The 26,085-nt window shown below is 31.3% G+C and overlaps 5 protein-coding genes across 7 annotated transcripts; 4 read left to right on the plus strand and 1 right to left on the minus strand.

Annotated features, from left to right (window-relative positions):
• The first annotated feature begins 279 nt into the window (after positions 1-279).
• Nup75 (nuclear pore complex protein Nup75) lies at positions 280-3,813 on the plus strand. The gene is made up of 9 exons (XM_029318363.2): positions 280-487; positions 864-969; positions 1,058-1,405; positions 1,522-1,901; positions 1,970-2,289; positions 2,353-2,570; positions 2,638-2,856; positions 3,082-3,181; positions 3,251-3,813. The coding sequence occupies exons 1-9, from the start codon at positions 458-460 to the stop codon at positions 3,459-3,461; spliced, it is 1,932 nt and encodes a 643-aa protein (XP_029174196.1). The 5' UTR covers positions 280-457; the 3' UTR covers positions 3,462-3,813.
• A 355-nt stretch (positions 3,814-4,168) lies between these two features.
• Positions 4,169-12,940, plus strand: DNApol-zeta (DNA polymerase zeta catalytic subunit). The gene is made up of 19 exons (XM_029318536.2): positions 4,169-4,329; positions 4,512-4,662; positions 4,761-4,947; positions 5,077-5,170; positions 5,253-5,738; positions 5,835-6,060; positions 6,172-7,638; positions 7,731-7,794; positions 7,867-9,175; positions 9,246-9,393; positions 9,519-9,887; positions 10,023-10,211; positions 10,330-10,642; positions 10,726-11,044; positions 11,189-11,437; positions 11,552-11,665; positions 11,754-12,172; positions 12,355-12,583; positions 12,731-12,940. The coding sequence occupies exons 2-19, from the start codon at positions 4,524-4,526 to the stop codon at positions 12,911-12,913; spliced, it is 6,504 nt and encodes a 2,167-aa protein (XP_029174369.2). The 5' UTR covers positions 4,169-4,329; positions 4,512-4,523; the 3' UTR covers positions 12,914-12,940.
• Positions 12,941-13,730: 790 nt separating this feature from the next.
• On the plus strand, positions 13,731-20,653 carry LOC114943004 (uncharacterized). 2 transcript variants are annotated; one of them, XM_029318537.2, is made up of 15 exons: positions 13,731-14,127; positions 14,322-14,423; positions 14,559-14,683; positions 14,784-14,967; positions 15,100-15,203; positions 15,392-15,508; positions 15,616-15,731; positions 15,819-15,867; positions 16,009-16,212; positions 16,313-16,547; positions 16,663-17,224; positions 17,309-18,021; positions 18,346-18,431; positions 18,749-18,908; positions 19,054-20,653. In XM_029318537.2, exons 1-15 carry the CDS (start codon positions 14,005-14,007, stop codon positions 20,149-20,151), a joined length of 3,978 nt encoding a protein of 1,325 aa, XP_029174370.2. In that variant the 5' UTR covers positions 13,731-14,004; the 3' UTR covers positions 20,152-20,653. The 2 variants fall into 2 exon arrangements, with proteins under 2 accessions (XP_029174370.2, XP_085338175.1); XM_085482049.1 differs by lacking the exon at positions 19,054-20,653 and having other exon boundaries at positions 13,936-14,127; positions 18,362-18,431.
• Positions 20,654-20,817: 164 nt separating this feature from the next.
• RpS25 (ribosomal protein S25) lies at positions 20,818-22,176 on the minus strand. Its single transcript, XM_029318540.2, has 3 exons — positions 22,094-22,176; positions 21,321-21,413; positions 20,818-21,123 (listed from the first exon to the last, which is right to left on the minus strand). Exons 1-3 carry the CDS (start codon positions 22,094-22,096, stop codon positions 20,860-20,862), a joined length of 360 nt encoding a protein of 119 aa, XP_029174373.1. The 5' UTR covers positions 22,097-22,176; the 3' UTR covers positions 20,818-20,859.
• A 46-nt stretch (positions 22,177-22,222) lies between these two features.
• On the plus strand, positions 22,223-26,054 carry ZnT86D (solute carrier family 30 member 7). Of its 2 annotated transcripts, none has more exons than XM_029318538.2 (2): positions 22,223-22,544; positions 23,152-26,054. In XM_029318538.2, exon 2 carries the CDS (start codon positions 23,196-23,198, stop codon positions 24,285-24,287), a length of 1,092 nt encoding a protein of 363 aa, XP_029174371.1. In that variant the 5' UTR covers positions 22,223-22,544; positions 23,152-23,195; the 3' UTR covers positions 24,288-26,054. The 2 variants fall into 2 exon arrangements, with proteins under 2 accessions (XP_029174371.1, XP_029174372.1); XM_029318539.2 differs by lacking the exon at positions 22,223-22,544 and adding an exon at positions 22,577-22,864.
• Positions 26,055-26,085: the final 31 nt, after the last annotated feature.

Raw genomic sequence — 26,085 nt, forward strand, 5'->3', positions numbered from 1 at the left:
GTTTTATATATATGTATATAAATTTACAATATTTAATAAATATTTTGATTAAAATAATTTAAAGTAGAGACTTGTTGATACTATTGCAAAAGTATCAAAATAAATTAATCTAAAAAATACTGACTCTTATCACTGAATAATATAAAAAAACAATAATTTTTATAATATATTTTTAGTAACATAAAAATTATTTTTTATATTCAGTGATAAAATTTAGTATTTTTTTTAAATTATCAATTTATGTATTACTTTTGCAATAGTATTAAAAAGTTCCTATTCAGTAGCCAATCAATTCTTTGGACAAGTATCAAAGAACGATTCCTTTATGAATATCTATTTTTCTCATCTATGTCGATCATATTTAATGATTATAACCGGTGTCCGCCAACGTTTTTATTTTTATACAAATTTATCATAATAACAAAGTTAAATATTGTTAATAATAAATCAAATAACCATGGACGAAAGTGACAACGCTCAAATAGTTGTTAGTGAAATATATGTGCAAAACTATTTACATATATAAGAAAAACTAAGTTTATGAAAATTACATATTGCAATATTTATTGTAACTTTTGAATGCAAACCTTAATAAATATTAACTTCAAGTTAATTATTTAAAATAAAATTTAAAACACTAAACTTTAAATTATTTTAATCAAAATATTATTTAATGAATATTGTAAATTCATTTAATGTAACCTCTCTGCATCAATCTATATTTACAGATTTGTGTCGTTATATATTTTTATATTAAAATTTTGAGTTTTTATGGAACAATTAATGATAAGAAAAAAACTAAAAAAATTTGAAAAGTTTAAATCTTACTAAGTAATAATAATTTGTGTCTCTGTAATTTGCAGGTTATAGCAGATGATGTTTGTAGGAAAGCAGGTATCGCAACAACCTGGATCAATAGTAATAGATTTGGAATTCATGCATACAAACATGTAGATAAGTTTTCACAAGGTTAGAAGAATTTTATATATTTCTAACTATATAAACAAGAATTATATACTATATACGTTTATTGTTTTCTTATACATTTTTGTTTCAGATACTAAAAGTCAGTTTGCACCTTGTGAAGCCAAAGTGCATTTTCTTCGGCCAGAAATTATATTATTTTCACCTCTTTTACGTAAATTAGTTAATGAAAGCAATGGTGTTTTTCTGTCAGTACAAAATCTTAAATCTTTTTCTTCTGGTGACATTAGACCAGAACTTATTAAACACAGTAAACAATATAGATCTATATTGAGAGCTTGTGTTGAAAATCTACAAGAGATATTACCAAAAGAGCCATTATCAGAAGAAAAAACAATGTTGGAAAATTTTCTCACTATATTTTATCAGGTGGAATGCATCTGGCATTTGACAGAAATTCTCTATGTGGATGCTGCACCAGGTAAATTGAGATACAAATATATATGTATATGAAATATAATTATAAATTCTTGCTTAGAAAATAATATTTGCCTTAAATATATTGCATTTTTTTAATTGATTGTATCATGTGTTTAGGTGATGTTGTTCTACCACAATTATTAGATTGGATCAGTTTTCATTTTCCATCAAGGGAGCTAATAGCACAAAAAATCTTGTCGAAAACAAATGTTGGTGCTGATTTAGAAAATTCGAATTATTGGGAAGTTGTGATGGGTTGTGCATTTCATGGAAAATTAAATTTAGTTTGCCGTCTTTTAGCTTTGCATAGCAAAGCAGATCATTCAGCGTTTATTACTGCAGACAATATTATCAGAACAATGCCAGTATACAATGTATATGGTGGATATTCCGTAAATGAATTTATTATACGGTGGAAACACTGGCAAATGGATCTCTGCTCCAATCTAGAAACTAATTACTTTGTTATAGATAGTAATCTGGAGATGCTCATGAAGGTTGGTGAAATATATTATATTAACATATTTTTTTTTTTATTTTACTGCAACAAATTTTGTTACTACAGTTAATAGCAGGAGATGAATCAGTATTGTGGGAACATTCCATGTATACAGAAGCATGGTATGAATTATTGGCAGCAAAATTATTTTATTCGGCTCCTTGTTGCAAACAATTGGAACTTTCACGCTATGCAAACAGTGTTGCTGAGAGATGGCAAGCTAACAGACACTTGGATCGTGTAATTCTTGCTTTAATAGAAAATGATTTGTATCAAGTTATCAAAGAGATACAATATATGAGTGATAACGGCTGGTTTGCGGCTCATCTAATGGATTTGTTGTACAAATGTGGAAAATTAAATATTTTAAGCAAAGATAAGACTAAGTAAGTATGCGAGATAAATCATTGGGACGACGAACTGAAATATTTATTCGGAATTTTTTACAGTGTGACTGCGCAGCTTCATGAATCTCTTATATTAGAGTATGGCACTACATTAATGAGTCATCACTCGTTGTGGCAATGTGGCGCGAGTTACTTGATACACTGTCTGAAGCAAGGTTTGGGCAGATTAGAGATTCTGTTGCAATCGTTACCGACAGGCACAGAAGCGAGAATCAATAAGATTATCGATGTCGCGCGGGACAATAATATGCCGCACGTTGGTAAAATTCAGTTTTAATCTTTTCCTTGACTTTAAATAATATCTATAATAATTCAGAAATGTTTTAGTTGCTAGTATATGCAAGATTCAAGGGATGAAGAGCATAAGACAAGGAAGATTGGGCAATGCTCTCATGTGGGCACTTAAAGCACACGATGGCAATTTCACTACATATATCGCGGATCAGTTTTTAAAACATTATGCGGAACACGGAGAATTAGAATGCCGCGATTTGCTGGAAAATTTGGGTTCTTGCATGTTGGCCAGTGATAGACTCACATTTTTAGGTAAAGAACTATAAATAGGAAACTGAAAATAATTCATAGAAATTATAATTTCTACATAATTTTAACAAGTTTTTTAAATTTTTTATACTATTTTTATTTTTATATAATATATATTATATATTATATAAAATTATATATTTATAGAATTATATATAAATTATTTGTAACCAAATATATTGTATAAGTATAATAACTAATATAATTAATTTTTTTTACTACATTTAGGAAAATATTGTGAATTTCATCATATGTATGGAATGGGCGAATTTCGAGAAGCAGCAAGTTTATTAGTATCCCTTCTGGTTTCGAATTTGACACCAAAATAGTAAGTTGTAGTATTCATATTAAGAATATTTACAATTACATGGATTGTAATTTTCTTTTTTTCCCTCAGTTTTTGGTCTATTCTACTCACAGATGCTATACCGCTATTAGAAGCAGAAGATGTAATATTTTCGTCCAATGACTGTTACGAATTGTTACGCTGTGTGGAAGCTCACGGTGATGATCCGAAATTTCAAGACAAAGTTTCCATATTTCGAATAGGCGTTGCACGAAATCTGGCCCGATCTTTAAGCTTAGAAGGTTGCCAGGCTGAACATTGACATTATTCATTGCTGTTCATTATTCTCTGTAATGTAAAAAAATGTTATCAGTATCTTTTTCTAATTAATCTTATATATATAATTACATTTATACAAATATAAAACAATAACTTAAACATTATGGAAATAATTCTTAAGAAATAATATTTTATTTGTTGTATGACAAGTTAATTGAACGCATTAATAACGTAAAAGATTTTAGAATTCCGAATTGCTTAGCTAGCAATCAAAAGTTATGTCCAAAGAAGCTTTTACAACAAATAAAATATTAAATATATAATTGAAAATACAATTTTTCGTTATTTTTATCCTATAACATTTTAATAATAAATTACACATCTGATTTCATAAATGTTTTAAATTATTTAATTGATCAATCAAAACAAAGAAATTTGTATTTCTTTTAACTTTTAGATATAAACATCATTTGTAGTGCAGTCTCTTTATATATAAAACTTTATATGTAAACTAAAAATTGTTAATTAAACTTCTTTTTTTTCTTTCTCTTTAATTTCTATAATTTATATATATTATATATAGTATATTTATTTATTATAATGTAATACATATATATATATTTTATTATATATATATTTTTATTATATATATATATATATATTTATTTTATTTTATATTCTATTCTTTCTCAACTATAAAAAAACCCGCCATTTAATTCTGCTACGTAGTAAGAATGCTTGACTGTGATTGGTCGATAAATGTTATGATGATTATGGCACCTTTACGCGTAGATTCATTCAAAATACCGAATGCATGGTGCATGCTTGATTGTTTACATTCTCTCTTTCGTTTTGCACCAAGTGTTACATATCTAATTTTACATATCTAAAATCTAATTTATTTTATTCAGGTGAGAAAAGAGTGCAAGTAAAAAGGACCATATTTATTCTTCAGTCTATTTGTGCTTCTACTTTTGTTTGTCTCATTTGATGTCTTGATAATGTGTCCTTTTTTATTTTCTATAAGAACTTATTGTTATAATTGAATGTCACTATATATTTATAAGTGTTAGACGCATCAGTTTTATTGCAGAAATCAGGCGACATGTTTTCTATAACTTTGGTAAATATCGATAGTTATCAAGCACCTCCGATACCGGAACTTGATACGACATTCTCCGAATTTCGTGGTTCAGAAATAAGGAAGGTGCCGATAATTAGGATATTCGGATCAACTGTCACAGGCAAGAACAAAATATAAAATCAATAATTTGGTTTACCTCTCGATAAATAAAACATTTTACATTATTGAAAGACTTTACTAAAGTTTAAGGATTTTTAGGTAAAAAGACATGTTTACACATTCACGGTGTCTTTCCATATATGTATGTACCATGCACTGTCCAGGAGAATACAGATAGTTATGCTTATCAACTAGCTGCATCAATTGATTCTGCCTTGAATACATCGTTCGGTTCTACATCATCCAGCAATCAACATGTATACAAAATTCAACGAGTATCAGGAATGTAAGAACATTTTTTATTAGAAGTTAATAGATTGAGCTTCTACTAATTATTTGTAGTAATATCTTTTTTATGACAATTACATTTATATTTTTCTACACATTTATTAATTATGATAATATTGCTTTACAGACCTTTTTATGGTTATCATGAAAAAGAACATTTATTTTTTAAGATATATTTTTATAATCCAGCTATAATTAAAAGAACAGCAGATTTGCTACAGGTAACAGTGCTTTTCTATACAAAATATAATTTTATATACCTCTTATAGAAAGAATATATCAAGACAAACATATTTTTTTCAGAATGGTGCTATTCTCAATCAAACTTTTCAACCATATGAAGCACATATTCCCTATATTTTACAATTTATGATGGATTACGATCTCTATGGCATGAATTTGATAAATTTGAACAGTATAAAATATAGATGCTCTTTGCAAAGACATACAATTGAAGAAGACAGTCAAAACAAATCTTCAATGGATTTGATAAACTCACAAATGTACCTGCCAACATCTATAATGAGACAAAGTATGTGCGAATTGGAAGTGGATGCACATGCTTCAGATATTCTAAATAGACAAAATATTACTGAAAAATTGGAATTGAATCCTGGTCTTGCCGCAATCTGGGATGAAGAGAAAGCTAGGAGAGCTGCAGCTGATTTAGAAAATACAAAATCTCAATTATTATATCCTAAAACTCCTAGTAAAATTATCCTTCCTCCAACAAGCAGTGATATTTATCAAATGAGTCAATTATTGAAGAGACTGAATACTATATCACAGGTATTCCATTTTATTATTCCATTGTATTAATTATCTAATGTATGTTTTGTACATGTATATATATATTTATGTATAATTTTAATTTATTTATTCCAGACTAATGAAACAATTATTTCAAATACAACTGTATCTTCATATCCTATCGAAGTAGCAGATGATGAAAATGTCCTAAATGCATCTTGTATTATAAATCACAATGAATCTTTTTCCTGCGAAGAAAATAGTGAGAAAACATCTAATAATTATAAATTTCTGCAAGTAGTCTCATCAGCATCTTTAGAAGCAAATCAAAGTCAAAGTAATGTAACAGATATGAGTATTTGTAAGTACCATATTATTCACTATTATATGTGTTCATTCTGTTTTAAATCTGAATGAAATATTTTTGTTAAAGTAATTATGTAAAATATGTAACTTATTGCTTTGTGTGTAGTGGATGTAGATGATATACAATTAGTAGAAATGTTGGCTGACTTGGCGGAAGAAAATGAAGTCAAAAGTAATGTAGATGATGATAGCGTTCTAGGGTCTCAGTACTCTACCTCTAGCCAACCAGTTAAAAATGATGATCCAGAGGAAGAGGAAATTGAGGATTTAAATATTACAAGTTTAGACTTAGATGATCTAAATTCTTGGGAATCAATGCAAAAGAGATCGAGTCAGCATAGCAATATTGTGGAAGTTACAAATAATAAGGAGAATACTGAATCAAATGATATAGATGTTACTGGAGAAAGTTGTAGAGATGTTACGCTCACGAATTTTCCCCAACTTGATGGAACTGATGATCTATGTGGAAATATGTTGGACCATGAAAGAGAGAATGATTGCAGTAATATAAATATGATATTTAAAGACAATACAACAACATATTGTACTACAGTTCAGTGCCTTCCTGAAGATAATAAACATGTTGCACCTGTTATTAATATAAAAAAAGATTATGCAATGTGTAATTCACACAGAAATTTATATCTAGTAGATATTATTAAGTATATTGCAAATAATTCTGATAGATATTTAAAGAAAAAATTATACAACTTTTTAAACAGATATTATTTTCATATATTTGTGAAAACTAGCAAGAATTTGCAGATTTTAATGCATTCACAAATTGACGGTGCTATCATAAGAAAAACGCTTTATTTAGAAAATATTGAAAGAAGAATTGTCTATAATAAGGAAATAGAGAAAAAATTGTGTGTTACACAATATCAATTACAGTCAGACCATCGAGATTTAGATGTTTATGATATAGATGAGATAGGAACATTTGGGTGTTTAGAACACATTAACCAATATTATATAGCAGGCTATGAGAAAGATAAATGTAATTATAAGCAAGAGTCAAACTCATACATTCAACAAAACATTTTTAATATCAATCATAAGCTGGATACTGTCTCAACGAAATTTATAATATCGAATATTGATGGAGCCACAGCTACTGACTCTAGCGATTCTGAACCTGAAGTTGATGTTACGATTGACAGACAAGAGGAATGTATATGTGTTTTTAAATCTGGAAAAAAGAGTGTGTCGCAAAACATGGTTCAGATCACTCCGAAGAAAAGAAAGCGCGAAGTCAAAGCTGAAGATCACGAATCACCTAGTAAACGAAAAAGTATCGTTAAAACACCAAAAAGAAAATATAATTCTCCAAGCAAAGTGTCCCGAAGTCCACAATTGTCAGGTAACTACTCGCCTCTTGATATTGTTATCACATCTCCGAAAACTAGTAGAAGTCCTATACGACAATGCAATTCTTCGAAAAGAAAACAATATCTACCGATATCCGATGTTCCTTCTACTTCTACTACACCAAAACGTAAGACACGTTCGTTACGTGTGAATTTACTTTGTGAAAAACGCCTAACAAATCTTTCAAATATAGATTCAGGTAATTTGAGTAATTTATTTATAAGAATTTATTTGCAGAAATAGTGTACTAAATGCTTTAGACTTAATTTATTTTTCTTTTTCTTTTTTCAGAAAATACTGTCGACAGTGATAAGAAAGATCAAGAAAAGTTAATAGTTAATGAAACAGATATTCTGTAAGATTTTTATATTACACATAATTTAAAAATATTTATAAGTAGGAAATAATATTTATTGTATATTTATAGTGAAAATTGTACAAGTATTATAAACATTACTAAAGTAACAACAGTTGACGAATCAATAAGAGACGAACAAAGAATGAAAAATAGTGAAAATTTGTTAGTTAAAAAAACCAAAGAGATTCGTAAGAAATTATCTTTTTTAAATGATGATGAAATGGAAAGTACTCTTGTAGAATCGGATCATCACGCGAGCCGATCTGAAAACTTGATTGAGCATTCTGTTGACCAAGTACGTGAAGATCCAATTGCAATTTCTTTCAATAATGAAAACAGTGACAATAGTGTTTTCAACAGTCAACAGACAGAGAAAAGTAATAATGATACGTCACCCGAGAGAAACTACGCGTCAGGCATACGTAATTCGGCCAAAACATCTTTGACACTTCATGATATTATTCCTGAAACTGATCTTGATGAAGATGAAGACGAAGTATGTAATACAACTTTCACCCAACATGTCAACGAAAAACTAGAGAATGACAGTCAATGTTTGTCATTGGAGAGAAATATTCATCAATCACGAAGAAATGCATTAATTACGATTACTACAAAATATAAACCTCCTAGTACTGAAAGGATTTTAGAAAGTATGACATTATATGGTATTCCAAGGTGTAGATGGCAAAAGCCATTTTTCGGTAACAAAGTTGATTTCTCGAAGCAAAAGGAATCCTCAAACATGAATTCTCTGCGCTTTGACGTACCTACATTTAAATCTAGTTTAGAAGATATTACGAGTATTAAGCTTTGGCGAAGAATGAAGGTCAATGAATTTCATCCCTCTGGAGCGAGTATAAAGACACATCATATCAAACGGACGCTTGCAGGATATAATCTATTAACAATTAAACCACTCATACCACCACCATCTTCCAAAGATGTTAAAAATTGGATAAGAGCTAAAAGATATTTATTGAACAAAGAAAAGAATAAAGGAAAGGAGTTAAATGTGCAAAACGCACAACATTCGTCAATTAATATTGTCAATGAAAGAGATGAGCCCCAGCAGGGAATTTCTAATCACTCAAGTAACAATTCAACTGTAAAAGAATCTGATTCATCGGTCCTTCAACGAAGCGAAACATCCGATGACAGCAGGAAATTCGAGTTTACACAAAATTCGGATAATTTGCAAATGTCAAGAAATAGTTTAAATCCTTCCTTAAAAAGGGCATTAGAAAATCCGTTGTTACACAAACAAAATAAGATGCAGCAGCTTGGTGTCTCGTACGGTCAAATCGAATGCTCGTCTAAGGAAAGCTTCGGCAGCGTCTCGAGTCAGAATCTTCAAAACGCTAGAGCGATAACTGCAGTAAGTTTGCTACTTTAATTTTATTTATGTGAATGCAAGACTTATTTTTTTAATCTTAAATTTTCCACAGCATCAATATCTGACATTACTGTCTCTTGAAGTACACACTGTTACTCGAGAAGATCTTCTTCCTGATCCGGAATATGATTCTATCGCTGCATTATTTTACGCGATTTACAATGATGTTTCGATGGATTCTAATGAGCAGATAGAACATGGTAATTATCAAAACAAAGTTATATAAAAAATTTGTATTATAATATTACTCTCACAAGATTTTATGAATTAAAGATTTTTTTATATATAACAAAAGATTATTATAATTTTATAATTTTTGTTTTAGGTGCTATAATTGTAAATTCCAATTCTATAAGTGCAAGACTTACTAAAATGCATTCTGCGAGTGCAATGTGTCCAATATTGTATGTTGCAACAGAAGAAGATATCTTCAATAGTCTCGTAAAATTGATCGAGCAGTACAATCCCGATGTTCTACTCGGTTGGGAAGTGGAAGCTTTTTCGTGGGGCTACGTATTTCAGAGAGCATCTTATCTTAATCTTAATAACTTTCCATTAAGAATTTCAAAGGTTCCGCATATGCAGATATTTTCCAAGTCCGATGCTCATACGTCTGAAAAGGACGATGCGAATGAAATTAAAGTATTTGGTCGCAATATCCTAGATGTTTGGAGAATCATGAGACACGAGGCAGGTAAGTTATATATTTCTAAAATAAATTTTTATTTCTTTCATTCAATTTATATATATATATATTGTATATATAAAATATATATATATATTTCTTTTATTCAAAATGAAAAAGAGATTTTTGCTTAATTTCTTCCAGCGTTATTAACGTACAGCTTTGAGAATGTCATGCATCATGTTTTACACGAAAGAATTCCATGCCCTTCCTTCAAAACATTATCTACCTGGTGGAAGCATGAAAGTATGATAATAAGAAGCAGAGTTATACAGCATTACGTCGTCAGAGTTGTAGGCACTCTTAAGCTTCTGAATCACTTAGATATTATAGGTAAGATTAATAATATAAATTTTTCTATATTTTTTTTTTCACGTGTTAAATATATCTATCATTAGTTATTCTAAAACATATTTAAATTCATTATTTTATTCTAAACTTTTCTATGTAGGTCGCACATGCGAACACGCTCGTCTCTTTGGTATACAATTTTACGAGGTTTTCTCACGAGGCTCGCAGTTTCGTGTCGAGTCCATGATGTTAAGATTAGCAAAACCCATGAATTACATTCCAATCTCACCATCCATACATCAAAAGGCCAAAATGCGAGCCCCGGAATGTATACCGTTGATCATGGAACCCGAATCTGAATTTTATACCGATCCATTGATCGTACTCGATTTCCAAAGCTTGTATCCGAGTATGATTATTGCTTATAATTACTGTTTCTCTACCTGTTTAGGAAGAATAGAACACATAGGACAGTAAGTATATCTTATATATCTAACATAAATATCGATAATATCAGACATTAGATTAAATTTAATTCGATATTTTTCTTTGTTAGATACGGTCCTTTCGAGTTTGGTGCAGCAACATTAAGGATAAGGAAGAACACCGCATTAAAGCTGCAAGACAAGATAAATTTTTCACCTTGCGGAGTAGCGTTCGTGAAGAAAGAAGTACGGCAGGGAATATTACCGCGTATGCTGGCGGAAATTTTAAATACCCGTTTGATGGTGAAAGAATCTATGAAGTTACACTCAGCAGAAAATCGCGCATTGCATCGCATTCTTCATTCGCAGCAGTTGGGTCTCAAGTTAATCGCGAATGTCACTTATGGATATACATCCGCCAATTTTAGTGGTAGAATGCCATGCATCGAGGTATGATGTATATTTAAGCTACATAAAAAAAAAATTAAAAATCATACATGCGCATAAATTTTGATGAAAATCTCTTTAAGTCTCTGCTTTAATATCGATGCTATTTTTTGTAGAAAGTATTTATTTGACGAGGTTTTTTTACAGATAGGGGATAGTGTAGTCAGCAAAGGACGAGAGACGTTGGAACGAGCGATCAAACTAGTAGAATCTACTCCAAGATGGGGCGCTCGAGTGATTTACGGGGACACAGATTCCATGTTTGTGTTATTACCTGGAAAATCTCGAGAAGAGGCATTCACTATCGGCGAGGAGATCGCAGATGCTGTAACCGCGATTAATCCCCCGCCTGTAAAACTTAAATTTGAAAAAGTTCTTCATCCCGCTATTTTACAAGTAAGATCAAGAAATAACAAATATATGTAATTAATATACATAATATACACATAGTGATAATACTATACGTAAAAAAATTAATAATATATTAAATTGCCAAATGTATTATTTCAGACGAAAAAACGATATTGCGGATACATGTACGAAACGCGCGATCAAGAGAAGCCTGAGTTTCTGGCGAAAGGAATCGAGACGGTTCGCAGGGATGGATGTCCTGCGGTTTCCAAAGTAAGCAGGATGACTAAATAATTACGCTAAAATAATTCTTCTCGTGAAAAAGATTGATTTTACAGTTAAATATCTTTTCGTTTTGCAGATACTCGAGAAAGCCCTAAAGATTTTATTCGATACAAAGGATATTTCGCTGGTGAAGCTTTATGTCATCAGACAGTTCGACAAGATCTTCCAGCGACGCGTGTCCATACAGGATTTGACGTTTGCGAAGGAGTTTCGCGGGATACGCGGATACAAGGCAAATGCTTGCGTGCCGGCTTTAGAATTAACCCGTAGATTGATCAGAAAAGATCCACGCGCTGTTCCACGAACCAGCGAACGCGTTCGCTACATTATCGTTGCTGGTGCACCTAATCAGCCGCTCATCCACTGCGTGCGCACACCGCTGGAAGTTATTACCGATCCGGGATTAATTCCGAATTCCGTGTATTACATAACAAAAGTCATTATACCGCCCCTCAATCGCTGCTTTAATCTATTCGGAATCGACGTCAACACATGGTAAATGCATAATAACTACTAGAAGAATATATTTTTCAACTTAAATTCATAGGAACTACTTGAAGAATATAATTTCCAACTATATAACGTCACATGTTTTGCGTCAATTTAATTCAGTAACATTTATGAAAGAGAAACACTTTAATATATTATACTTATTATAATATATTATACTTTTACAGGTATAAAGAAATATCTCATCGCACAAGTTTCAGTAATATTGCACACTTAGGAGAAGACAATACAAAATCTACTATTCGTCAGTTTTTCAGTTCTGTTGCATGTGTTGCTTGCGGGGAACAAACTAATAAAGAAGTTTGCCCAGAATGTCTTTCGCAACCAAGCCGAACTATTCTTGTACTTCTTCAGAAGATAAGACAACTGGAAAGAAATCAACAACAAATCGCTGCTGTAAGGATAATGAAAAAAAATATGGGAATATATTTTATTAAGAGCAAGCTTGTGCATTTAATCATTTTAATTCACGAATTTTAATCAATTATCTTTAATTATGTATAATAATCTCTATTTGAATCATAATGAATTTTCTCTTTGTAGATCTGTCATTCTTGTATTGGACGATTAGGTGACATAGAATGCTTATCTTTGGATTGTCCCATTCTATACCGAATGTCTCAAGCTCGTAAAGAGCTTAAACAAGTTTCTTACATAAATAACATTATTTATGGAAATAATTCCAATGGAATTAAAGGCTTGGATGTAGTTGCTGAATGGTATTGATGAAAGTAAATCCATTATCTAAAATGATTGAAATATATTTTTTTATTTGTTTTGTTAAAAGTATTTTTATTTTATTTTTGATAAATTATGAATTTTTCACAGAGTAATATGTAACATTGTTAATATTGTAATATATATAATTGTTTATATAATATTAACTAAAATGTTATTTTTTATAATTATAAATAAGTATAATATAAATTCAATTTGAACTAATCAAGTACAGCATACATTTGATTTCTGTATACAATTCTATCTTGTAGATATTTAAATTCTCGTATTTTTTCAATTTAAATTTTTTGACACACAAAGTACATTTAAGAACAAACCTAGCAACGAATCCACCAATTGGTCAACTAATTTACAAACTGACCAATGAGAGGTACGATCTTTAGTATAAATAGGGTGTGTTCGAAAATGTAGAGTATATCAATTCGACCAATCGACGAGTACCGAAGAACTTCGTTTTCCCTCCAAATGGAAGCAAAACATACGTGCATACACATTCTATAGAATTGATACACGAAACGTTTATAACACCCTCGAAAGTTTTTCACACAAATTTTACTAATAATATAACACAGATATAAATATGAAAAGCGTGAAATTATGATCGGTGATGCCTTTTCATTCCTCGAGCGCGACTCGCTGATTAGACGCGCTTTAATCTGCACGTTTTCGCTGAACATTAAACGTGCCGACGCAATTTAAAAAGTGTTTGTGACTCGGATGAAATGCGGGCGCGATGATGTCGGACGTACAATAACGATAAGAAAATCGCGCGGGAGAGTCGGCCCTAGCTCTCGCTGATACTCGCAGTAGTTTTTTGGCCTTTACGCGCGACGACGAGCGTCTCGTCGCGCCTTAGCCAGGTGATTTTACGACCCCATCGCGAATCCGAGCACCTCTGTGACGTGTGTTTCAGCCCGTCAAACTGCAGCAGTATTATTTGCTCAGCGATCGTTTGTCATGGCACATCGAGCCCGAATTTCGCAAATCAAGTGCTCGTGGTTGATATCGTTCCAGAAGGTTTCCGTTCTTCAGTCCTGATCGAGCTTTTTGCGATCCTCTGTCATTCAGGCGGAACCATAATGTCCGCCAGGTGCAGCTCCTCTCGCAAGCCTTGCTGTTTTTGCAACCTGACGGAGGACAACGAGCTGGAGTACGGCAAAATCCATGAATATAATGGAATTGTCACGCATTATTATTGCCTGGTAGGTTCCACGTTCTTCGAAGTAATCTTAAAGTGTCGTTTTGAATTTGTCTTGTTTTTCTCTAACATTGTTAAATATAGAATTTAAAGAATATAGTTGAGATATAAAAAGATTACAGTACATCTATCAAAATTATATTGTTAATATTATGTGTTAATATTATGTGTAAAGTATTATGTGCATTCCTTTTTTAGCTTCTTTCGTCAAACATGGAGCAGAGAGGAAATGACGATGAGGGTATACTCGGTTTTTTGACAGAAGATATACAGAAGGAAATTCGCAGAGGAAAGCGATTGGTATATCATTTTAAAAATCATTATATATTCTCTGTTTATTGTTCTAAGTATTTTATATATTTTTAATATATATTGTATATATAATTTTTTGATGTTGAACACTACAAATTATAAATTTATTCTAAATGTTTTTAGGTATGCTCATATTGCAAAAAGATTGGTGCTACTTTAGGTTGTTGTAATACAAGGTGTAAAAAGATATTTCATTTTCCTTGTGGCTTGAAAGCTGGTTCGTTACATCAATATTTTGGTGAATTTAGGTGAGAAGGAAATATCATATTATTACTATTCTTTACAGATGTTATAAAACCATAAAAATTACGGGTAACTAAATAATCTATTTGAATTGGAATGTTTCAGATCATATTGTGTAAATCATAGACCAAAGCAAACAATTGATGAACATATTTTAAAGCAGATTAGCCCATTAGATAATATATTATGTTATATCTGTTATGAAAAGGTAAATCCTAGTGACTTTGTAGAAACTTTATGGGCCCCATGTTGTAAAAAGAATGCATTTTTTCATCGTACATGTGTTCAGGTTAGTTATAATAGTACCTCATGCATGAAAAGTTTGTACTAATTAATTAATTTTAAATTACAATGGCATTCAAATTTCTTAAATATATTTCTATGCTTATAAATATATATTCAAAACAATTTTTTGTTTCAGCAACTTGCTACAAGTGCAGGATATTTTTTCAAGTGTCCTTTATGTAATAATAAGATAGATTTTCGAAATGCTATGTTACAATATGGGATTTTTATTCCGAGTCAGTAAGTATAGAAATAGAAGCTCTTTTTTCATTATACATTTTATCAGAATTCTTTAATTTGTGTGAATATTAATTGACTGTATAAAATTAAAAGTTATTTCTAGATTAAAATATTACTAATCCTGTTAACATTAATAAGTTAATACATACATGACAGAATAGAAATACATATTTTTTATGTAATATTAGGGATGCATCATGGGAATTGGTACCAAATGCATTTGAAGAGCTTTTGTATAGACATAATCAGTGTGATGCAGTGAAATGTCTCTGTCCAAAGGGAAGGAAGCATGTAAGCAGTAATGCGTAAGTAATTGTAAAATATGTAAATAAAGTAATAATTGCTTGTAACAGTATTAAAATTTGATATTCTATTTATATGTGTATCATGAAATCATTGTAAAATATTACAGTAAGTGGGAATTAGCATTATGTCAGACTTGTGGATCGCAAGGTATTCATATGGCATGTGGGCATTTAAAATGGGCCAATCCTATATGGGAATGCACTGAATGTACTTCCATATTAAGTAAGCATTTTCTCAATTTGTCAAAAATATATTATAAAATGCTATAAATATTATGGTATTTATATAATTGTGTTCTTTTCTTTACAGATAACTCTAAAAATAATGAAGAAGAAGAATCCAACAATAGTTCTGATCAGTATGTATTAAATTTACTTTTTAATTTTATAAATTATAAAAAAAATTTTTTAAAAGATTTATCTCGAATTACTATGATTAAATAATTAATATTTTTATATAACAGCAATATTTAATACAATTTTTGCTTCTCCATTTCTAGTCCAAGTAGAGATTCTGATTCAGATTCGAACACTGATACAGAAATATCTGTAGGAGTTGACTTTCCTGTGTCATATCATTCATCACCCAGCTTTAATTCTAGTTCATCTTCGATATCCTTAGATTCGATCTCGGAGATTAAATTACGACCTGGACCACGTTCTTTTAAATTGCAACAGCAGCTTGAGCAGAAAATGAATAAATGGTGAAATCATAATTATAATAATAATCATCAGTGACAATTTCTTTTAAATGTTATGGACTATTTTAATAGAACACAATTAACTTCTTGTTCAATTTAAAAGGTTCAAATCACACAATGCTCTTATAAAGGATGAAGAAGATGTAATTACTATTAAAAATAGCCAAGATACCAACACATCAACACCAAAGAATGATGATAAAGAAAAATCTTTGACAAGTAAAGAAAATAATTCTCAAAAAGAAAAACAGGAGTCTAATAAGAACGTAACATCTCAGTCGATTAAAAAAGAAGCGGATGTTATCACAATCGAGAGCGATGACGATAATGAAGTAGAGGTAAATGTAATTAAAATATATTGGTTTTATATATACCTTTAAATATATTATATTTTTTAAAATTGAAATCAAATACATTATTCGTACAATTATTATATTTTCTATTTTATTGCAGATTATTGCATTATCACAAAGAACATCTCTTTCAACTCCATCACAGTTGACATCTCGTTCATATATACCTCATGTATCATCATCAAAAGATACAAGTGACAATAAGTTATCGTTAAACACAGTACAGAACTGTTCAATAACATCTAAAAGTTTAAATGCAACATCAACTAATTTATTGGAAAGGAATAATGTTTCGCATAAATCTGTCGCATTAAAGCCAGAAATTTCAAACGAAAATGAATCGACTACTGTTTCCAAACAATTTGATGTAGCTAGATCGCAGAAATCTACGCCAGATCTGATTGTTTCAAATAATAATGATTTAAATGATACAGAGGATAGAAACAAAAGTCCTGTTATGAATATTAAGATTACTAATGTTACTTCTCTACCACCCGAAGTGTTCGAAAGTGTGCCTGACGCCACACGCAATGACATTGCACTACATGAAAATTCCATCGATACTTCGTCTCCTTCGACGAGCAAAACGACAAGTAAAACGTTAGAAGAATTAGTTACGTTTCGCGCGTTTGTTTCACCTCTGAAACGCACGTACGAAAAAGGTAATTTGAGAAAAGAAAATACGAAGTTTATATACATTACTGTATAATAATTACTATAACATAACATTATATTATATTTTTCAGTGAGTAATTTTGTCAATAATTATAAGAAGTTCAAAGGAAACAATTTTGAGGAAAAGTTTTGCGAAAAAAATTCAATGGCCTGCAATACTGTAGCATCTAAAGCAAACGAGCAGCAAAATGGAAAAATGTCTCCAATAAGAACCAATAAAACTTGTGAAGATAAAAATCTCTTGAAAAATACATCTGTAAACGAACTTTCCAATTCGTATGATAATCAAAAAAATGCTTTGCCTACCAAGTTTATGTCATTTCATGAGACATTTCACGATGAAAAAGATACGAGTCAAGTCGCAGCAAATAATTCGGAAGAAAACGCCGCATTAATTAGTGTAAAAGAAAAGAATGAAAATTTGGTGAAGCCGATAAGGACATATTTACCCAGTAGCAAACGCAAATATCAAAATTATTCGGAAGACACTTATTACAGATTAATGCCAGATTCGGTTCTTACAACTAGTCAAGAAGTAAAAAACACAAATGAAAATATATTCTCTGCACCATCAAGCAACATTGTGCCAACAGTGATGAATAATAACATTGTGATTAATCAGCCTCGCACTATCATTTTAAATCAATCGATAAATACAACTGTGCCCATTGTTGTAAATGGTAATCAGATAGAAATGTTAAATACCGAGAAAACTGCCCTAATGGAGGAAAAATTATTTACTAATGTATCCAGTCCTGGCGATAATTCTTCAAACAACATATTCGTAAGTAACTTATATTCAAACATTTATTACGTACAATCATTGTATAACAATCTTTAAAATATTTGATAAATTCTGGAAGATATTTGAGAAATTTTGTAAATAATATAATTAGTTTTATAATTTTTTATTAATAAAATATTTTTAATAAAATATTTTTGTGCAATAAACTTTTGTAAACCCTGTGTTCACACTTTGCAAAGTATAATAAATGTACAATGAGCATATTATGATTCTGGTGAGAAATATGGTGCGGGGAGTATGTGTTTTATAAACAAGTATCCCCGCGCCTCTCCTCTGCCAGTGTATATCTTGCGATTCTAACAGTGTGACGGGGATGCAGGCACCTGTCTTGCTGAATTTGACTCAACTAGGCAAAAGAAGACAAATCCATCAAGTGAATCCTGTGGGAGGTGAGTCTTATATAAATACAAAATCTCTTAAAAAATAATAAATATTAATAAGAAATTCGTTAATTCTTATTGCAACTTGAGCTGTAAATAAATATATTTATTAATGATTTTTAAATAAAAGAATGAGAGAAAAAGATATTCCAATTATAAAAAAATAATTGTAAAACAAACTAATTAAAATTTATATTAATATAATATATTATTTGTACATGGATGACAAAAATACATGATAAAAAGGAAACTAAAAATAAAATGCTGAAAGAATAAGACTAATATAAATGATACATCTAGATTAATATTAATCTTTTAATGTATAGGATGGACAGCGACGTCGAATCGCAGAATTCAGCCTCAACCCGCAGCGTCTTCCCCCGAGTCACAAACAACCACAGTACCTGTCATCAACCTAGATTAATCCCACAGTATATGAATTTACACGATCTTAAGTTTCGAATTTGCAAACCAGATAATATTCAGGTATCACGTGTGAATTGATTATAAATTATATATATATATATTTTTTTTATATAAATAATTATAATTATATAATATAATGAATTATATATATTATTAATTTTTCACCAAGAAAACGAAGAGTTTAACCATATTTATATTTTCGCAGATGATTTTGTATGATACGTTCTCTGTAAATATCCCGGTGAATAATTCCAAAGAAAGTAAGATTCGAACGGCGAATGGAGCTTCGCAACGGGAACTGAAAGAATTGTTCTATCACGCGAAGAATTGTTCTAGTGCACGAGATGAAGCTTCGTCCAGTGCAGAGTACATGGATATTCAAGCTGCGGAACAACGCTTCAAGTTTTCTTGCTCTTCGAAAAATGAGAATTTGATTAATGATAAAACAAAGTATATAGTACGTGGTAAGGACGATGCAAAAGAGAATTTAGATCCCGTTAGATCAAAAATGCTTTCGCGTAACAACATATTTGATAATAATTTAGTGAATGATATTGATGATACAATGACTGTCCAGGATTCTTTCTGCGGTGAGACTGACAATGAGACGCGTCTCGTTTCAAGTGATACTAATTTAAGCACATTAAACAAAACAATTTGTAATAGAAATATGGAGGATAATGTAACAGATAACGTAGCGTTTGTTTCGAATGATCGTAACCAAATTTTGCAAGCTAATTGGGAAGATATACAGCAACATAAACAAGTATACGATATAGTGACGCCTATAGAAGAGAGAACTGCGCGATCGTTTTATAAAGAAACTAACAGAATAGTACACAATGATTTTGATTTCAATATTGTTAAAACGAATAAAAACATTGAAAAAATATTAGAGAATGATATCACTATTTCTACAAATCGACACAATAGGGATAGCAATAGGAAAATTGGCAACGATCATACGGATGATTCTCAAGCGACGTTACGGAATAGTTATAAACATTTAGAATTAGATAGTATGAATGTTATGAGACCAAAAGTTCAAAGTTTGAGTGCCACTCGTGTTTCGAATATTTTGTTTAACGAACATAGTATTCTAAATAAGCAGATTGATGCCTCCGACTCTGTAAAGTTTATTCGGCAATGCTTGGTAATTGATGACAGTTTCAAATGCAATAACAGCGAGTCTGGTCTTAAAGTTAGTATAGATTTACATAAAATACAAAATTTAATTGACTCGAAACCAGAATTGTTTGTAAATCAAACGGATATGGAAATGGAATATGCATTAGCAACATAAATGCAACATAAAGTCAATTATAACCAAGGAAACTACTCAACAACAGGTAAGATATAATATTGAGAACAGTGATATTAATCACTATCCACTAAAAAGTAAAACTATCAGGAAATTGTATAAATAATATGAAATAAATGAAATATATTGTTCCTGGCATGAGATATAACATTTATACGAAATAAGAAGCCAAAACGTGGAATTAGATATTTTGAATATATAAAGAGTGGAGAGAATACTCTGTATGATAAAAATGTACAAATAACAAAGTAGAAAAAATTAATCATATTTGCTAATATTTTATACAAAACTGGAAAATATTAATGAGCATTTTGTTTTTTTTCATATTTCTCGAATGATGGGTTATATCTTTTGTTTACTATCAAATTGTAATATATAATAGCAATAAGTTTGTATGTAATAATGTATAAGTTGTTATGTAGTTTTATATATAAGATTATTTTCTATGTTCTACTGATATAATAAAGACGATTTTATTTATAAATATTGTTTTTCCTACATCTCCACTTTTTAAATAATATAAAATTTATATAATTGAAAATTGTTTGACCTAATTAACCAATTTATATTTAAAGTTTTTAGTTCTCTTTATAATCTGTTTTATGTTAAATATTAATTGAGTAAGATTAAAGAATTAAAATTTCGCACTTTTTAAACTTAAAGTTTTTTTATTAAATTGACTTATACATATTATACTGCTGGATCATCTCCCTTAGTAGTACGTGTGTAGATAAGTTGCGCATGATGCTGTACAACTTGCTTGATCAAGCCTTTTTGTTGAAGTTCTATGAGTGCCCGTCTGGCGAGAGATCCTCTAATCTTTAACCTCTCGCTGACGATTGAAGGTGTAATCAATTTGTATTGTGGTACTTCTTTCAACAATTTTTCATATGTTGGTTTATCAAAGAGTACTTGATTGTTTAACTTGTCACGTACTTTTCCTTTGGACCACTTCTGCAAATATAAAAAGAAAAATGTGTTGAAACAATTATAGTATCACAAAATAAAACATTACAAATACACAATTTGAATCTCATCAGACTCATTAAATCAGCTTTTGCTTCCATAATTAGTCAAGTTGATATATGGACATCAAATGAGATTAATTATTTGAAATCTATCGCAACCATTATGATAAATAATTCACAAACCTTCTTTTTAGCTTTTCCACCAGATCCACCCTCCTTTTTTTTCTGGGTTTTCTGCGGTTGTTTAGAAGAACCCTTCGTATCCTTCTTAGGCGGCTATAATGATAGATTAAACACATTAAGATATATTCACAGTGTGACAAAGTTTGATTACTTTCAAAAAGAGTAGTCAGACTCATTAAATCAGTGTTTTACTGTCATAATTATCTAGAAAATAATTAGTCATCATAGGGATGGAATTTTTATAAATATATCTTAAAACTTGAAAACAATAAAAAACATCTAAAATATATTTATATTGTCTAGGATATTATATGTATTAATTTATATATTAAAATTGATTTGCATATTATATATTTTACATTAATATTAATCACACAAAAAATTGTTTAGAATTTATAGAAATTTTAACACACAGGTGGATACGCTTCACTGAAAGTACTGAGCATATTTAACATTATATTCTTATCAATATAATTAAATTGTTTTTCGACTGCATCTTTTAAGCACCGATATAGGATCGCTATTTCTTCACTATAAAAATATTTTTTCAAATTCAAAATAAAAGAAACCTATATATGAATTGTGTGTAGCACATGGACCTTTGTCACAGACAGGTTACATTTTTCATTCGTAAACAAAATCGCATCCGAAATGTATTACAATTAAAATTAACCATTATATGAAAATTTATGTAATATTTACGAATCTATCGCAGGATCGCGGTAAAAATACTCCTACAAAAATCGTACAATTTACAACATGTGAAACCTTACCATGATGGCTGTCGAATGAGAAAGAGAGCGGAAGTTAACAGAGCGCCATGTCAAATATCACGCCGACAGTGGCTCCATCCACGACACCGGATATCCGGTACTACATTGATTAAAATGGCGACAAAAAAAGTTGCAGCGTTTCAATAATGTTCGATAAATTATTTCGACGCGTCGCTAATTTCAGTTCGCACGCGAACTTATTCCAACACGTGACGCGTCGATTCATCTGTCATCTGTCATCTGTCACTTTTCCGTCCCCTCCCTCCTCTCCCCTCCTCCCGCCAGCCGTCAGGAGTGGCTGCGAAGCATGGCGCTCCGTCGTCGCGTATTTCGTGCGCGATCCGATTTTCCGCGCCTCTGACAGCCGGCATGTGTCAAACGATCGGTGATTAACGTCGCCGAACGTCACTGAATTCCCACGTGACTCGGATCGTCCGCCGCCGCGAGCGAGGTGAGTTTCGAAGGAGGTGAATGTACAGGTTATGTCACCCACCATTCTCGTAGACGTGTCACCGCATTTGCGGTATGTACACGCGCCGTGTATGTATACGTGTTGCTCCAATTAATAGCATTGTCAACAGCTGGAAATACTGTATGTCTTGATTCACAATCGATTCGATTTGATTGCGTGTTCTGTTAAACATAGTGGAGTGTATTATTTGAATTATATTTTATTAGAATATTAATACTTTGTTTGATTACTTCATAAGGAAAATTGTTGGATAGTTTAATAATTGGTGTATGATCATGCTGATCATCTTTAAAAGTTTTGTAAGTTCTTGAATAATTACTTTGTAACAGAATGGAATATTCTACGGCAATATACATATATATATATATATATATATATATACATGCGTTTTTAATTTTGTAAATAGTTATATATATGTGTATATATATATATATAATTATTAAACATATATATATATTTTGAAAAACTTATAATGAATATATTATTAGCAAAGCTATTATATATATTATATATATTATTATGCAATGCGAGTCTTATTTTGGTGTTTTCTTTGCATTTGGCTTCATATGTTAATTTTTTCTTGTAGGACAAGAATTAGACTTGTAAGATTGACATCGGGGCGATTATAAAATGCTGCCGCTTTCGCACAGTCCACGTGATTCACGTTCCAACTTCCTCAGTAACGTAAAAGAGAAGCTGTTGGGTTGGAAGCGTCTCATCTTTTCCGATCAGAATACCCGGAATCTGTTCCTGTTTCTGATTCTCAACCTGTCTTTCGCTTTTGTCGAACTGCTATACGGAATATGGACCAACAGCCTCGGCCTCATCTCCGACAGCTTTCACATGTTCTTCGACTGCACCGGTTTGCTGTTCGGTTTAGCGGCGTCCGTCATTACAAAGTGGAGGGCGAACGAGAGATACTCGTACGGATACGTTAGAGCCGAGGTATTGGGCGGCTTTGTAAACGGTCTGCTCCTATTATTCGTAGCTCTGTTCATTATGTCGGAGGCGGTGGAGAGGGCGATCGAGCCGCCAGAAATCAAACACGAGAGACTATTTGTGGTTTCTGTCTTGGGACTCTTAGTGAATTTAGTAGGAATATATGCATTTAAGCACGGACACGGCCATGGACACGGACATGGTCATGGTCACAGCCACAGCCACAGTCATAATCATAGTGCGAAAGGACATCATGGTCACAGTCACGATAATCACTATTCCCTCCTGAATCACGATTATGACCATCACGTCGAGGTCGAGATGTCCTTCAGTGGGACAAACTCGCAAATCATGAAGGGCGTATTCCTGCACATACTCGCGGATACTCTCGGTTCCGTGGGCGTAATCATATCAGCTGTGCTGATGCAAATGTTCGGTTGGATGATTGCCGATCCGATCTGCTCCATGCTCATAGCAATATTGATAGTGTTAAGTGTAGCCTCGTTAATGAAGGAATCGTGGGAGATACTTATGCAGAGACAGCCGGTAGCTCTGGATTACATTCTACCACAGTGTTACAACAAGGTGACGCAGATACCTGGGGTGTATAGCGTACAGGAACCGCACTTCTGGACACTGTGCTCGGACGTGTACGTTGGATGCCTGAAATTAGAGGTAGCTAGGGAGGTGGATCCCAAATCTGTTGTGATGACGACGCAAAAGATTTTCCAAGCCGGGGGCGTGAGACACTTAACAGTCCAGCTGGATTATGCTCCCATGTGATGATCTCCAAGAAGTCCGACGCGCGTTGTGGAACATTCTTACAAATGTACTAGAAGTGTATTCATCTGCGGGCTTTGCCGTAAAGAGACGAGAAACAGGACGGTGCCACGGATTGTCTTCGCGGCGTCGAAAGTCGATGATTGTACACTTTTGAATGGCGATCAATCTCGCCTTGGACTACAGATGATTTGAGAATTATATATATATGCCTTACAGAGAAATTCTGCTGACAGAGAACTGATTGAAGAAACAATTCCTAAAAGAGTATACCCAATCGAATCAAATTATTAGCTTAATCATTTTTAAACGCGATATACAATTGAAAAACAAAACTATATTTCTTATTCAAACACATTAGGTATTAAAAATTTCTTTCATTCAAAAATTTCTGGAACAAATATTGCTGTTTAACTTTATACAGATATCTCACTGTTATCAGAGTGAAGGCTTATCTCTCTGTTTGTACGAACTTTTACTTCTAACTTATTTGTTTAACTAAGCATTTCAGATTCAGGTTTAATTTAGTTGTATCGTAATATAAGAGTAACATTGCTTAGATTTTTTATTTTTGCAATGATACCTTAAGACGCGTCTGTAAACATATTTTTAACGAGACCTCCAAGACAAAACAAAAGAGTGTATTGAATCTTATGTAATTTGTACGCTGATCTTCTTTACATAGAATTAAATTATTGTAAGCTTGTAATAAAAATGGCCATAGCAATCTGAGGACAGCTGTAAGAAGCTAGTCAAGCTGTGCAAGCAACAGTGGAAAGTACATACAGTATAACACACATAATGGATTATCTAAAAAAATACTTTTACATCAAAAAATCCATTATTTTACACATTGATCTAAAACAAGAGGTTGCAATTTGTATTTCCCGTCCATGCTAAGTATTATCTTCCTTTGTTAAAATGATACGTTGAATCAATATATGTAACTTAGCATGTGTGGAATATTTGTTGAATAATATTGATTGATACATAATATACAATTGCTGAATTTACGTTATTTATATATAATTTATAATTATATAATTATTAGAAGCCTATATCGATATTGTAGTCGAATAAAATATTTATTAGAGAATACTAAATTAACGATGAAAGATTAAAGGCATGTATAAGCCAGGATCCAAAGAATTTAAAAGAAAGCATGTTTTTTTTCTTTCCTAGAAAATATTTCATCTTTGATTTTTATTACAATTAAAAAAATGTTTTTAAAAACCTAGATAATAGAAAAAATATCAAATGCTATGTTTTTCTTTAAATTTAATTTCACAAGATGATAGATGGCAATGATTAACAATGACAATTTTATCGCATTTTTCCACGAGGAAGAGAGATAGAAATAGCGCGACATTTACACATATATTCCACATATATCATGTTAATATACATAGATATATTATTCAAGACATTACTTCCAAGTGTGATGTGACGCAGGCCAAATCGTTAATTATTATGTTATAAATATAAATAGTAGGATATCATAATAAAATTATTCCAATCGCTATTGATTTCATGCAGAGACAATTTATGTATCGCGACGAGGTGCGATAATTAGTATTCTATTTCCATATAAATAAAATGTCGATGAGATCGAATATTTGTATAACGTATGAGGAAATGCATCATGCTTTGCAGGTCTTGTTATGTTTTTTCCAATAGCTTCTTTGTATAAATTTATGAATGCGCAAATGCGTGTGATTATTATTAAAAAAATGGAACGTGTAAATATAATAAAGATACGTACTTACACAAGTAGGCTCTTGATCTTTTAACAATTCACAAC

Source organism: Nylanderia fulva, unplaced genomic scaffold, assembly GCF_048542155.1.
Source record: "Nylanderia fulva isolate GAGA-0341 unplaced genomic scaffold, ASM4854215v1 Scaffold2, whole genome shotgun sequence".
Taxonomy (NCBI): Eukaryota; Metazoa; Arthropoda; class Insecta; order Hymenoptera; family Formicidae; genus Nylanderia; species Nylanderia fulva.

Bases quoted from the DNA above. Each gene is read 5' to 3' on its own strand.
- RpS25 (XM_029318540.2), bottom strand. The intron at 21,124-21,320 runs GTTTGTGAATTA...TTATATTTGCAG, and splicing joins GTGGAAAAGCTAAAAAGAAG to AAGTGGTCCAAAGGAAAAGT.
- LOC114943004 (XM_029318537.2), top strand. From the start codon at position 14,005: ATGTCCGCCAGGTGCAGCTCCTCTCGCAAGCCTTGCTGTTTTTGCAAC. The intron at 14,424-14,558 runs GTATATCATTTT...AAATGTTTTTAG, and splicing joins TTCGCAGAGGAAAGCGATTG to GTATGCTCATATTGCAAAAA. The intron at 15,868-16,008 runs GTATGTATTAAA...CTCCATTTCTAG, and splicing joins TCCAACAATAGTTCTGATCA to TCCAAGTAGAGATTCTGATT.
- Nup75 (XM_029318363.2), top strand. From the start codon at position 458: ATGGACGAAAGTGACAACGCTCAAATAGTT. The intron at 1,406-1,521 runs GTAAATTGAGAT...TCATGTGTTTAG, and splicing joins CTATGTGGATGCTGCACCAG to GTGATGTTGTTCTACCACAA. The intron at 2,290-2,352 runs GTAAGTATGCGA...AATTTTTTACAG, and splicing joins TTAAGCAAAGATAAGACTAA to TGTGACTGCGCAGCTTCATG.
- ZnT86D (XM_029318538.2), top strand. From the start codon at position 23,196: ATGCTGCCGCTTTCGCACAGTCCACGTGATTCACGTTCCAACTTCCTC.
- DNApol-zeta (XM_029318536.2), top strand. From the start codon at position 4,524: ATGTTTTCTATAACTTTGGTAAATATCGATAGTTATCAAGCACCTCCG. The intron at 9,888-10,022 runs GTAAGTTATATA...AATTTCTTCCAG, and splicing joins AATCATGAGACACGAGGCAG to CGTTATTAACGTACAGCTTT. The intron at 11,045-11,188 runs GTATGATGTATA...GTTTTTTTACAG, and splicing joins GTAGAATGCCATGCATCGAG to ATAGGGGATAGTGTAGTCAG.